We start from the raw sequence: 15,106 nt of genomic DNA on the forward strand, positions 1-15,106 counted from the left end.
ACACCACATGCCTAGCACTGCGCGTCCTCCGCGCTTAGTCGAAAATGACATTGAAGCGGCGGTTGGCACGAGAGGCGGGCTCCGAGGAGACCCGGCTCTGGGATTAAAGGAACTATGCAATAAATTGATTGAGATTACGTAAAGCAGACGAGAGATAGGCATTTCATCACTCGTCGCCCCAACGCAAGAATTTTTAAGCTAGCATCAATAACAATGAAGATATAGACATTAAAAATTACGCTCCTCCTCTCCCCCCTCAACTCGTGCACGCGAGGCACCAGACAAAAATAAAGAAAACAGCTCTGAGACTGGGCCCCGCCCATGAATACGTCACCCGCTGACGTTCGCTTTGCGACTTCCAGTTGTTGCTCATAGCACCCCAGGAGCAGCGGCGGCGGCGTGGCTGCGGCACGCATCTGGTTTCTTTGCTTGTCGTCTGTTGTAGTTAGCAGTAATGGACCCGGACCTCAAGGCGCGACTGCTCGCTCTTACGGCCGCGATGGGCATCGAGCCCTATGCGTTCACGCCGTACTGGCTGAATGCCAGCGAAGACAGTAGCGAGTTGGCGAGCCACTGCGAGTGGCTCCGGAACTCCCGACAGAAGGAGGCGGCAGAGGAAAATTGAAACCATATGCGCGAAGGCAATGCCCTGGCTCGCGCTTACGATTTCCACGGCTACCGGAAGTGTGCCCGTGACGTCATGGCTGCCGTGGCTCCAGCGAATGACAGCGTGTGGTGGCCTGGGGACGTCATGGGTATAGTGACGTCTTTTTTCACGATTTTAGTTTCAAAATCGGTCACTACGAGCACACCAATCGGCCCGCGAATTTTGAAAAACACAGTTTTTAAAAATTCATAATAAATTGCCGGCTCAGTTCCGAAGTCTCATACTCAATGCTTCTTAGCATCATTTCTAAGAATTGAAAACATTTACAGACGACTTTTTATTCATTGCATAGTCCCTTTAAAAGGACCGACCTCATTCTTGGGTTCTCCCCTACGCCTCCCTGCATGGCCCTGCTTGGATCGTGACAATGTATGCAATGAAAATGGCCACATTGCTTGTGTGGTAACTCGGCGAAGAAAATGGAAGCACTGTGTATATCATAGCACATGCTAGAACGCACCAGAGGGCATAGCATATGTTAGTATGACTTCACATTTGCATCGTAGCCTAGGTGTTACATTGGTACATGTTCCTACTTTTTCCTGCAGGAGATGGCTGCCCTGCTGATCCCCCTGGCGATGTGTGCCCAGTTTCTCAACCCTGACACAACGTGTACCCTGCTTTCACCCTGCATGAACAAGGCCATTGGCTACATCAAGGGGCTCACGGACGACGACCTGAAAAACAAGGCAGGAAAAACTTGTCTATTAGATAATGCTACGCACTGTCTAGACAAGTGAAATATGTATTTTTTAAAATGAAAGAATGCATTCGTATGTCTTAAATATCGTGGCAGACATGATTACAAAACATAAAGCTGAGCAGGGGACAAAACACAGGAGAGAAGCAAACAGGACGAGCATGTCCTGTTTGCTTCTCTGCTGTGTTTTGTCCCCTGATCAGTTTTATGACTTGTAATCATGCCATACCAACTATCCCCTTATCGTTCACTCGTGGCAGACATAACTGATACCAATGCTTCCATGTTTTTGCGTATTAATTAAGTAACGAAAATATCACACAAAGTCTATAACTATATCGGTCTGGAATCAGCAAAGCAGTGCATGCCGCTGATATGAAAAACGTAAAGGCCATAAAATTGGCAAGTAGAGGAAAAATGTTTTAATGAATGTTTGTCGTTCAAGAGCCTTTACATTTTTGTACATATGTAACGGCCAGGGAAAAATCTCAATGACGCTGTCCTTCGTTCCACTGTACTGCGCAGCAGCAGCTGTCACCGGTCATGTATTGCGAGTAATTGCACCGAAATTTTTGTCGCAACAGCGAGCCGTCGATAGGCCCTTGAAAGTTTGTGCTAGGATAAGGCCCTCTTGCATTACATGACTCCGTATGCATGGGCATTGCCACGAAATCGAACCCGAGTTAGCAATGTTTGCGCCAAAATGTCTTTTCTAGTCTGAAAAAGACACTGTAGGTGACAAAATCCAGAATGACTTCTGGCGCCGGCGGTTGTTTTGGTCAGTGGTGCGTGACGGTTAGAAGAAAAATTTTTTTTGGGGGGGGGCTGAAGCTCCCCCCCCCTCCCCTCCTTTGAAGCCCCCCCAGCCCTGGCTACGCCCCTGTTTCTGTGTCCCACACAAGTAGAACCATCAGCGCTGTATCCTTTGGAACGTTGAAACATTTTCTTCAAATGCTAAGGACTGGCAGCCATTCGAAGCAGCATGGCTTGCTTTATCATTCACAGTTCATTACATATTCTCTGGCATTATTAGCCTTTGCCCACTGGTATATTTGATCTGTCTGTTGGCTCTCCATATTTCAGAAAGTATGCTCGAATTTTTTTTAATTTGCTGTGCCCCATTGTTCTAGACATCATCTTTGATGCTTGGAACTGGCTTACGTTGCATAGTGATGTGATTTATCAAATACTATTTATGGGTTTATTGCACTTTCTGCACTTAAATTGTGTAAATGAAGCTGCTATTATGAGCTATAAACAAGCACTCAGTGAACGGGGTTTGAATTAACGAACTTCTACTCTAATTGAGTGCAACAGCAGTGGTGGCCTAGTGGTTTGAGCTTCCGCCTTGCATATGGGAGACACCTTAGGCCTTGGTATTTTGGCCCAGAGCTGCCCTTCAACCAGTGAAATGCATCATCATAATAGAGTGCAAGTCTTCTTAATTCGATTTGCTTATTTCAGACTTTGGTCAGTTCGGACTGGTGCTTTCATCGCATTAGCATTAATACCTTAATTTGAACACCACATGACTTGATGAAATTTTTGGGTCTTCTTTGAGTTTGAATCATTGAGGGTTATGTATAACCCTACATTGATTAACAAAAAGTGTTAAAATTTGTACCCCACATGGTAATGAGTTATAGTATCCAAGAATGTGACCTCAGTAGTTTGCATTGAAATGGATTTTATAAACTGGCTTTCTTTGAAAAATGTTGGAGGGTTCTGGTCGACAAAATCAGTGGAAAGGCACAGGGGATTATAGATAGAAACATGCATTTTCAGCATTATTAGGAATAAAGGGTCCCTCTCTTTATGCCCCCTGCAGAACATTGGTTCCGTGACAGAGTTGCTGAAGGCGGTGAAGATGCTGTGTGTCTACCTGTGGCCTCAGGAGATTGCGAGCACGAGCACTCTGTGCTTGGACGTCATACTGCGCATGCTCAAGTGCTCACACTTCAACGCCCGCATGAACGGTCTCAAAGAGGTGAGAACGACCACCAACGGTTGCTGCCAAAGCACCAGCACCTGAAGAAAGCACCATGAAGAAACTTATTGCAAATGAGCAGCAGTTTAAGGCGGCGCGTAGGCGAGAGGCATAGGACGTAGCGCATGAAGGCCTTGGTGTGGGTAACACCCGTGTGCTATGATACTTTTTTCCTGAAATTACCAACTTGTTAACATTCTTGCTTTCAGGTTAGTAACGAATCGAACGTTTTGCAAATTGAACGCTCTAAAGTTAGGCCACACCATGAATTCGTTGCTGACTTTGCGGCGCCAAAATCACCTGATGAAAACAATAGTGCGAGTCGCGAGAACATTCTAGCTGCTCTGCACGAAACAACTGAGCAACTAAGTTGTAGAAGTGTCATCAAAGCTTGGAGACTTGGCTCAGGCATAGAGCAAGTTTTGCCCGTGACAGCCTTTGCTTTTTTGAGCGCATCAAAAATATAAAAGTCGAGAAGCAACTGCCTCCGATATACCATGTGCTGCACAGAACCAAGCGCAGTTGCTGCGCCTCTCAGAAACCGTGCCGGACTCTCGATTTTCGTGCGCATAGCAAAAGCAAAGTTAGCTTTACAGCAAAGCAAGCGCGCCTTGGCAGAGCCGCTGCACTTAAGCAGACGACGCAGCGGAGGCCCCACCTACAGGTGTCACTGCGCTTGCGCGCTAGTTCCTCAGGCGCCCGTGAGAGGCGCTCCGCGGAGCGCTGGCCACGCAGAGCGGTGTTCAAGGTAGAAGTGGACGACCGTGTACATCTCTTGCTCGAATTCTTGCCTCAATCTATCGAAAAAGTTAAGCAGCTGATGAGCTGTGCTCAAATTTCGCATTGGGAAGTAACATAATCATCAGCAACTTTTTAGTTTCAGTTTATAGCATTCAGTCAGTGGCATGTTTACTTGCAGTCTGCCGCTTAACATCAGTTTTGATTGGGGGAGGCACAGGTGCAATCGATGAAGATGCTTTAGCAGCTAAAGCCTCACATATATCTGCAAAGATCGGGAAGTGTCGGGAAGCTGTATGAAGCCGACTAGCTTATGCTGCGGAGAAAGTCACATTAGGAGGGGTTTTGCAGGAGCACAGAAAGGAAGCAACTAAGCTGAAGAGAGAAATGCAGCAACACTGTGCAACATAGAACAGGCTGGCAGCTGAGTGTCACTCCAGCCAAAACTTGAAGGCAGGACCTTCAATGTCTCAGTGCATTCATCGAGCAGGCAGGCTTGAAGTCCTGGTTGCTCATTGCTAGGTAGTGCACACGTGATGAGAACTCTCCATGTGTGGTAGCTTGCGCTTGTGTGGTACACCACCACGGTAGCTTGTGCCGTGTGCTGCGCGCGCAATTAATTAGTGACAGAGCACTACCGTCGAGCAGCTCTGCATATACAGTTTATTTTCATGTTGTGTAAATACAGTGTAATCCACTTGTAACAATAACAGATATGGCAATATATTGCTTATAATGATCAAATTCTTAAGATTTATCAATTCTCCTATTGCCCTTATGTAAAAATAAACTGCATATAACGATTCAATTTTATCGGGAAAATAACGGATACAATGATAGGATTCTGGCCTCCTGGATGGTGTTTTCCACAAAATTTATCTGAAAGTTTGATAAAAATAAAATACATTGAAGCGAATGGCATAAAAACTCCGCGAACCAACCAGTGTGGCAAGATCCATGAGGGAGCAGTTGCCTACGGCCTTGGGAACCAGGCACCATCATTGCCACAGTCACTGGAGGAGGCGCTTGCTTGGCCACTGCCACACAACGCTGTCTCACACACATAGTTGCCGCCCGAGATAGTTGAGAATTTACTTTTAAGCGTTCGCTGTGTGTATAACATCCCTGTGTGTTTATCTTTTTCCTTTATCTTTTGAGGGGAGCTCAGGAGAGGAAGGGGGGGGGGGCTCGCTGCGTGAACTTGGCAGAGCGCCAAGACTCTGTGCACCGTTTGTTTACAGGTGGGGGTGGCTATGGCTACATGCATGGGGGAATACATGGGTGTGTTGTTTTTGCTTTTTTTTGCCAGTCCAGATATAACGATAATCGGTTATAATGTTCGGATTTCCCAGTTTTCTCAGTATCGTTATACAGTCGAGCCCACATATAACAGCCCCACTTAAGACGAACTTTTGCTTATAACGAACGAGACCTGTGTGACCATCAAAATATACATTGTTTCAATGGCACAAAATGAGACGTATAACGAATGTCATTAAGCCCTGCTGATCGGTCACAGCGAACGGATGGCGTAAACCCGGCGCCGTGATGCGAGATAACCTGCCTCCAACCCCTTTGTGTGGCCGGCGCGGGGTATGTTTTCCCAAGCCTCCTCGCAGGCGAACTGGTGGTGGTTGGTGCTATGAATACCCGTTTCGTGCCGCTCCCGAGCGAGCTACCCTCTCTCCGCAAGTTCTCCCTCCCGCCCCTCCTCGCAACTTCGCTCCGCTCTCCTCACTCTCTCAAATCCGCACGTGGCCTCTGCGATCAACCGCGCCGCCGCCGGTGTTGATCGTGGAGGCCACACTCTGTGAAGCAGCCCTTCCGTGGGAGCCAAGAGGTGGCTGCACTGACGCTCATGGACGCCCCTCATTGGTCTCTTCGCTCGCGCTGTGTGCCTGCATCTTTAGCAGTCTTTAGCTTGATTTGCTCGATTGCCGCCTGTGCACGTTGCACGTCTACCCCATCGTGCGCTTTTGTCACTCTTGTTGCGGTGCGGACGTTTCGTTGGCTTTGTTCAAATATTGAGCCCTCGTTGTAATTCACGATGGCGGACGGGCACACCGTGCCCATTTCCATTGTATTCAGCGGTAGAGGTGATGAAAGCAGCCTGGGGAGAGGTGACAGCCACTGACGAGCAAAACTGCTTCCGCAAGGCAGGGCTTCGTCGACACAGTGTCTGCTGATGCTGATCCTGATGCTTCAAAAGATGACCAGCCCGGCGGCAATTTGTGGCAGCGCGTCGTCGACTCCGACATGGGAAGTCATAACATTGGTTGTAATGATTTTATTTCTGTCGATGACGGCGCCGGCACCGCGGAACCGTGCACGAACGAAGGCATCGTTTCTGAAGTGTGGGACGAGAGTGACGCGGAGGAATCAGATGAGGATGAAACTTCGGAGCCAGCACCCATAAGCGCGCCTGTAGCAATGAGCTACATAGAGAGCCAAGGGCCTATGCCAAGGGCCTCAGCGATAGCACGCTTCTGGAAATAAACTGGAAACCTCCCTTATCGAACCTGCGCTGCAAAATCTGACGTCCATCACCGACTTTTTCGCAAAGAAAAAATTTTGTGTTTTGACAAGCAACTGTGACAAGCTGTGGTCCACTTACTACGAACTTCGGGCGAACTTCGGGATATAACGAACGGATGCCACGTGACGCTCATGTTCGTTATAAGCGGGCTCGACTGTAAGTGGATTGTTCTGCATGATCAACAGTCGCTTGGCTCTTGCACGCAAGCAGTGCAAACTTGCTTGGCTTTTGTATTTTGTCAATAGTGTATGTACGCCCCTCGCGCCACGCTCGGCTCGTAGGCCATGGCACGTGGCGGTGGCCAAGAAAGAGGAAGTTGGGCTAGGCCGGCGCAGCGAGAGCAACGCAAATAAACAGTTCGAACCTCAACGCTGTCTTAGCTGGTTCTTTTTTGCCTTAGCTCCGACAGATTTGGCGACCAGGCTTCGAACACGCAACCCCATCCTCCTACATGGATTCCGCTGGCTCTTCTGCCCTGCTTACCAACGGCAACATGCCCCCGAACGCTCAGCCTCTTGGTGTTTCGGTGGCCGCGTTCCAGCCAGTCAGCCTGCTGCCATTTTGGCCCAGTAGCCCCCGCGCCTGGCTCCTGCAGGTTGAGGCGCATTTCCAGCTGTGACGTATCACCAGCCAAGGGACCAAGTTTCTACACCTGGTGTCCACCCTGCCTCTTGACGTCGCTGAGGAGTTAGTGGACGTCATCAGCTCGCCGCACACTGCTCGCCCCTTCGACACGTTGAAGGCGGAAGGCGGCTCTCATCGACTGCAAGTCCACGTCCGAGTGCACCAAACTCCAGCAGCTTCTCAGCGCTACAGACCTTGGTGACAGTCGCCGTTCACAGCTCCTCCGTCGCAAGCGCCAGCTCCTTGGAGACCCCACTGCTCAGCCCGACTTCCTTCTGCGTGAGTTGTTTATTTAACGTCTTCTCCAGAGCATGGTCCTTGTCGTTGCAATGAACAGACCTCCTCGCTCCAAGTGATCAACAACTCCCCCATTGGCACGTACGGCCAATGGTCCCTGATGCTTAACCTCGGATTGCACCGCACGTTTCGTTGGATTTTCATTGTCGCTGACGTCTCGCAAGCAGTTCTCGGCGCTGACTTCCTCTTTCAACCTAGTAGTCGACATTTAAGCTCATCGCCTCATAGACCTCACTACGCACCTCTTCGTCAACGGCGTGCTATCCACTGCTGCGGCGACGGGGCTTCGCGCTCTCGTCCCTCTTTCGCCGATGCGAAAGTTCTGGCTGATTTTCCCAACCTCACAAATCCGCACACCAGAGAGTCACTGGTGAACCACTCAATCACTCACCACATTGTGACTTCGGGGCCTCTGGTGTTTGCTCGTCCTCGCCGCTTGTCGGAAGAACGGCGCGCTGTCGCTCGCTGTGAGTTCCAGCACATGCTGGAACTCGGCATAGTACGCCCTTCCTCCAGCAACTGGGCATCGCCACTTCACATGGTGCCCAAGGAAGATTCGAGCGACTGGGGATCATGTGGAGATTACCGCGTCCTCAACGCCCACACTTTACCAGACCGCTATCCACTACCTCACATACACAACTTCACATTAAATCTGCCTGGGTGCACGATCTTCTCTAAAATTGACTTAGTGAAGGCTTATCATCAAATTCCTGTGGAGCCCGCTGATATTCCGAAGCCGGCCATTACCACACCATTGGGCCTCTTTGAGTATGTGCGGGTGCCTTTTGGCTTGCACAACGGCGCACAAACTTTTTAGTGAGCTATCAGTGAGGTTATGCGAGGCCTCAACTTCATGTTCGCTTACATCGATGATCTCCTAGTAGCAAGTTCATTTGGTTCAGAGCAAGAAGCTCATCTGCGTGCTTTCTTCCACCGACTGGAGGAATATAAGCTCGTCATCAACCCGAACAAGTGCCTCTTTGGCTACAATAGCTACAATAGAGTTCCTCAGCCACCTTGTCACTCCACAAGGTAGTCAGCCTCTCGACAGCAAAGCCAAAGCCATTCAAGATTTTCCGGCCCCCACGTCACTTAAAGGGGCTATGACAGCCTATTTTCACGCATAGCCTGCTTATCGCATTTAATTCTCAACTTGTTAAATTAAAATTCCCCCAAGTTTCAGTTGATTCTGTGCGGTAAATATTTTTAAAACTAATTTTTTCCGTTTCTTCTGCGAACTGCTTGCTGGTCTGGCAACCTCTGATCGCTGACGTCAGGGGGCATACCCACCCCACGTCGTCTGCTGTGCGCTGTTGAGGTGCTTGCATGCACACCGTAGACGGCGGTCACTCGAAAAGTTTTCTTTTATTTAGCTTATCGAAATAAAATGCATTTTCTGTGTTTTCTTTTCGGAAGCTGTCAGCTTAGTACGCGACGTGAGTGATCCTTAAAAAAGTGGACTTGCTCGTGGCACCCCTTTTCTGATTGTTGAGGAAACAGAAATTGATGGACCCCTGCTTTATTATTTATGCTCATAAATATGTTACTTTTATGTTATGAGTGTGGTTTCTTTCGAGCAGTCAAGTGCTCCCGTATGTGAAAAGCGGCACGTGCCGTGCATGCCTTCGCCGATGTGCGCCGTGAAAGCCACGGCGTTTTGTAGCTGGCTACCAATTTCTTGTTCGCTATTCATCGGCTCGATAATTAAACTCAAATTATCACAAGGTGGCACTACAGTAACCTCGAGGCATGAAAGGAGCAGAAAAAAGTGCCGAATGAGACGACTTTCCCGCTGAACGTGTGCATTTGTAAGTCGAACATACATTCCCTTCGGCTCGTAGAACCCTTTTGCAGGAACCAAGCCGCTTGCGAAACCCTACGCGACTCGAATGCTTTTACTGCCCGCACCGAAGAATAGTCGCCGTTGTCTAAATGAGTGCTTGAAAATAATAGCACATCATTTAGCGTTTACTGTGCGTGCACATTGTGGCCTAGGAATGCGATGATCACGACAACTGCAGCCCCACACTGGTGTTGTTTACATAGCTGTGCTGTGTTGTCCACAGTCGACGCCAACGGCTGCTGCCGGCTGCCTTCAGCACATGCTGTGCAGACCAGGTCACATATTGGCACTTCCCCCTTATTGTACTCGAGCCCTGCGATGTAGGCAGTCATCGCTTTGAGGGCACTGTGGCCAAAACTACGCTCGACAGCTATTTTCAGGCGCTAAAACTTGCTAATTCCCTCTCCGCAGTCGCTGAAATCGCACACACGAATCCTGCGTACTTGCTAGGCCTCGTCACGCAAGGGGCCGGCAGTCCACCGTTGGCCGAAAATTCAAGCATCTGGCAAGAGTTCCCCGCTGACTAGTAAGACAGTGTGAAGATATGAAATGCAGCCACTCGTTTCGCTTTTTTCATACGGATAATGTACACAAGCGCAGTTTTTCGGGTCGTCTATTCATCGGGCATGAAGCTTTCGCTCGGCCGCACAAGCCCAGGTGACGGCGGCGAACGACGAGCCGCACTGTCATGCGGCGCTTTCTTGCCATGTCGCTCAGTTGCCTCGCTGAAAAGTTCTATGCACAGGCACCAAATGAAAGAACATCTTCGCTGGTGCACACACATTGCGTATGCCGCCGTGGCTAGCATGATCAGGACAAATACCGTATAAACGCGTGTAAGGGCCGCACTTTTTTTCCCAGATTCGGGGGGCAAATTTCGGGGTGCGGCCCATACACGCGATTTTCGAAAAAAAATTTTTTTTTCCAGTGAAAGCAAATCAATCTGGAATGCGCGGCATTTATTTACCGTTCAGGCATCACTCACGGAGTCTTCAGACTCCGAGCTGGTGCAGTGTTCAGGTAAATGTTCAGCCCACAGAAAGTCGTCTTCGGTCCCGTCTAAACTGTTTGAAATTCCGGTCACTTTGAAACTCCGGGTTACAATGTCGGTCGACACGGAATTCCACGCGGACAAAATCCATCCAAGCACAGTCGCGAGCGGTGCCCTCTTAAGCCGCCCTGTCGGCGTCTCGTCGTGATTGCCATTGGCCATCCATTCCGAATACTGCCTTCGAAATTCAACCTTAAAAGGCCGATTGACGCTTACATCCAGGGGTTGCAGCATGCCGGTGAGGCCACCCGGTATCACGGCCATGTCTGTGCGGATACCGCGCAGGCGTTCCTTAACCCTACCCGTCAAGTGACCGCGGAAGCTGTCCAAGACGAGGAGCGATCGTCGGGCCAGCATGGCGCCTGGGCGCTTCTCCCAAACGCTTTTTACCCAGTCGAGCACAAACTCATCGTCCATCCAGCCCTTTTCTTGGGCGCGAACTACAATTCCCTTGGGGAAAACGCCTTTAGGAATCGTTTTTCTTTTCAGGATGACATAGGGGGCAGCTTCCGCCCGTCCGCTGTGACGCACGGCATAACGGTACACCGTTGGCGCTCCGCGCCGGTTGTCCGCACAAAAACACTCTTCTTTCCTTTCAGTTCAACTGTGCAGCTCTCGGGACAGTTGAACCACACGGGGGTCTGGTCGGCGTTCGCTATCTGCGAAAATATATAGTTGTGCTCACAACGCAGACCGATGACATACTTCTGAAAGCTGAGCACCTTGTCGGTGTAGTCGGGGGGCAGCCGCTGGCACAGCGTGGTCCTTCGCCGAAATGATAGGCCCTTCCTCTTCAGAAGTCTTCGTACCCAGCCGGCACTAGCCTTGAAGTCCTCGTGCGGTATGCTTTTAGCACGCGCCAAGGCTTGTGCCCTCACGCACAGCATGTCCATAGTCAACGTGTAGCCGTTGTTCCGCACTTCCATTGAATAGCATAGCAGCTCTTCTTCTAGCTCAGGAAATTTGCATGGCTTGCCTCGGCAAGCGCGCTTTTTGGAGCTGGTATTCTTCAACGCATCCCTTTGTCCGCACCACCGTCGGACACACTTCTCGTCCACGTCAAATTTTCTGCCTGCGGCACGCTTGCCGTGTTTGAGAGCGAACTCCACTACTTTCAGTTTAAAGCCCGCCGTGTAGCTGTTGCGGTGCTTGCCCATCGTGCAACAGTGACAATGCTCGGAGGCAGTTCATGAAAAAGTGAAGAACGACAGCGCACGAGAGCAACAACTATGCTGAGCGACCATGCTAACACAACCACCAAAAAACGCATGCTTTGACAGCCAGAAAAGAACAAAGTTAGACCTGGCGATACCGATGCCGATACAGATAGCGGAAGTACAGTAGCAGAAGCTCGCGGCAGAAGAAAAGATGATGATGATGACCCGCGGCCTCGGGCGCCATCCATGGGCGGCACCTCGAAGCTCCTGTGCGCATGTATTTCGAAGGCTATTCTTGCGTGTTTCCTGGAAAGTTTGGGTGCGGCCCTTGCACGGATTTTTTTTTTTCAAATATTTCCTTTGGGAATACGGGGTGCGGCCCTTACACGGGTGCGGCCATTACACGCGTTTATACGGTAAGCTTTAAAGGTCTTAAGTTTATAGAATGTCATACCAACTAGTCCCCGCCACACTCTGCCAGTTCCCACTAAGTTCACTCTTTACACTACTGCGATACGGGGTCATTGGTCGTGCTGGCGTCGTCGTCGGTCTAGCTTGACAGACCAGTGCATCAGCGATGGCATTTGCATATGGACCAGCCAACCTACCGCCGATCTCCGTCCCATCAGCCTACTGTAACCGGACCCTATACCTATACCGAAGAACAACGGCATTACTATTATTAATGCTTTTGCGGCACTAGTCATTCATATATGGAAGACGACTGCTACTTCGATCGCTTTCGGAAGTACAGGGGACAAGAGACTTCTCTGCGCACATTGCAGCAACGAGAGCAGACGATGTTGCTCCGTGTATGTCCTGGTGACGTCACGACAGCATTCAATATGGCAGTCGCTGCTGGTGGGAGGAGTTTCCCGTTCTCAATTTCGATCGCATTTTTTGGAATACAGAGCGCGTCCAGGTCAGCCAAATTTCGGAAACTGAATCATAAGCTCTTGTATTAGTTACTGAAGCACAAAACTGCAACATGAAGAACGACCATGTAATGGCCTCTTTAAAAAGCTCAGAGAATTCTTGGGCCTCCTGAACTTTCATCGCCGCTTTCTCCCGAAGTGCGCTTCTTTCCTTAAGCCTCTGACTGATCTTTTGGCTACCAAAAAAGACTCTGCTGTGCCACTTGAGTGGACTGAGGACGTTGCGGCTGCATTTGGTGCTGCCAAGAAGGCGCTCGCAGATGCCACTTTGCTCACATCCAGTTCCTGACGCTCCACTGCGCCTCGTCACCAACACCTCGAGCATTGTCGTCGGTGCAGTTCTCGAGCAGCACGTCTTTAGTTGGCAGCCCCTCGGTTTTTTCTCCCAAAAGCTGAAGCCACCTGAGACTAAATACAGCGCCTTTGGTCGAGAATTGCTCGCTGTGTACCTCGTCATCAATCACTTTCGCCACTTCCGGGATGGCCGGGACTTTCAAGTCATCACCGACCACAAGCCCTTGACGTTTGCCTTCCAAAGGAACCACAGCACCTACACTACACGCAAAATCCGCCAACTGTGTTTTATCTCCGAGTTTGCAGTAGGTCTCCGTCCCGTCCATGGCCCGGAGAATGCTGCTGCTGATGCGCTTTCCCGTGTTAGTGCCATGGTGCCCGAATCACCAGTGGACATGGAGGAGCTAGCGGCTGCAGAGCGCAACGATCCAGAGCTGCATTGTCTTTGCTCCTCATCTGCGTTCCTGTTCTTCGCCGACTGTCCACTGCCTTTTTCCTCCAAGTTCATTACGTGCGAGACATCCACTGGCGTCTCGCGCCCCTACGTACCTTTGGCTTTCCATCGAACCATTTTTGAAAAACTGCACCACTGAGCCACCCTGGTATCAATGCCAATGTCTGCCACTGGCCATGAACCTGCCTTCACTGCCAGCGCGTCAAAGTTCACCGGCATACAGTCACGCCTGCCTCTCCTTTCCGGCCGCCCGATACGCGGTTTTCCCACATTCACATAGACATGCTGGACCGCTCCCATTATAACGTGGGGCCTCTTATCTGCTCACCTGTGTGGATGGTTCACCCGGTGGCCCGAGGTGTTGCCCATTGCTGACACTACGGCCGAGACTGTTGCTTCGGCCTTCACGGCCAGCTGGGTCTCTCGTTTCGGCTGCCCGTCTGTCGTCACCACCCACCGCGGCCGCCAGTTTCCATCGGCCCTGTTTACTGCTTTTGCCGATATTATGGGCGTTCGCCACATCCATACGACCGCCAACCGTCCTTCGGCCAATGGTAAGGTGGAACGTCCGCATCGACAACTTATCAGCCAAAGGAACGCTGGTGCGACACGACACGAACGCTCGGCACTGACATCTGACCTTGGCAGCTCTTCTGCTGAACTAGTCTACGGTGTTCCTTTGCGTCTCCCTGGGGAATTCTTCTCACCTCCCTCCCCTCCGTTAATCCATGACGCTTCCACCTACATCCGAGACCTGCGCAACACATTTCGACACATTACCTCTGTCATCCCTGCCGCCCGTCACACCTCAGTCCGTGTTCGTCAGCCAGGACCTAGCCTCCTGCGCCCATGCCTTCATCCGCTGTGACCACATCGGTCCACCCCTCATACCGGCCTACGATGGATCGTTCTGCATCCTACACCGTGTGCAGAAGACGTTAGGCATCAATGGTTGTGACGATGTCGTGGCAGCTGGCCCGTCGGCCTTACGTTCGCTCTCGCTTCGATTGCGCCACCATTGTGCGCAGCTTCCTCCAAGCACATCCGCTGGGCGAATCCTGTGGCTTCACTCTATTGGGGGGGGGGGGGGGGGGGGAGGAGCCCTGTAGCGCCCCTCGCGCCGCGCTTGGCTCGCAGGCCATGGCACACGGCGCCGGACAAGAAGAAGGAAGTTGGGCTAGGCAGCCGCAGCGCGAGCAGCGCAATTAAAAACAGTTCGGACCTCACTGCTGTCGGAGCTGGTTCTTCCTCACTTTAGCTCCGACATGCACATAGCTCTCCCCTGTCCTTTTTCACTATTGCTCCTCACTGTACTTTTCACTGCTATCCTCTCCCTCTCCCTTTTATTTCCACCGACTATAGCTCAGGTGCATAAGATATTAGATAGCAATTGGTGTGGCTGGCAACATCCTTTCGTTTTCTTTTTGTGTTTTTCTTTGAACAAACCACTACTACTACCTACTTTCGAATACATTTAAGATGATTTGAAGACCTTGCTATTACAACAGTGGACAGATTGTTGAACTCCTTCATTACCGCTAAAAGTGACCGATTTTGAGTGTTTTAAAATAAAAATTATTTCTTCAAGAAGTGCTAAATGCACTGCACATTGTAATACATCGAACTGTAGCTTATTGATTATACTTCTGAGCAAAATAAAAAGACGCCCTAGTTGTGTGTACAAAACTTTTCGAAAATTTATTGGTTAAACATGCTGGTAAAACAAAGAATCCAAGCAAAACAAAATAAGCCGTTGCACTGGACCTGCAGCTGATTAGAAGAAAATTAAAATATACAAAATGTTACACATGTTCTTAGCT

At 50.2% G+C, this 15,106-nt stretch overlaps 1 protein-coding gene across 1 annotated transcript in view; it reads left to right on the plus strand.

Annotated features, from left to right (window-relative positions):
• Window positions 1-15,106, plus strand: part of LOC144110741 (ubiquitin carboxyl-terminal hydrolase 24-like) — a 276,311-nt gene that overhangs the window by 31,934 nt on the left and 229,271 nt on the right. The window contains 2 exon segments of the mRNA XM_077643811.1: window positions 1,216-1,356; window positions 3,196-3,354. Coding sequence (XP_077499937.1) covers window positions 1,216-1,356; window positions 3,196-3,354 — 300 coding nt within the window.

The sequence above is a fragment of the Amblyomma americanum genome, chromosome 11 (genome assembly GCF_052857255.1).
Source record: "Amblyomma americanum isolate KBUSLIRL-KWMA chromosome 11, ASM5285725v1, whole genome shotgun sequence".
Classification (NCBI taxonomy): domain Eukaryota; kingdom Metazoa; phylum Arthropoda; class Arachnida; order Ixodida; family Ixodidae; genus Amblyomma; species Amblyomma americanum.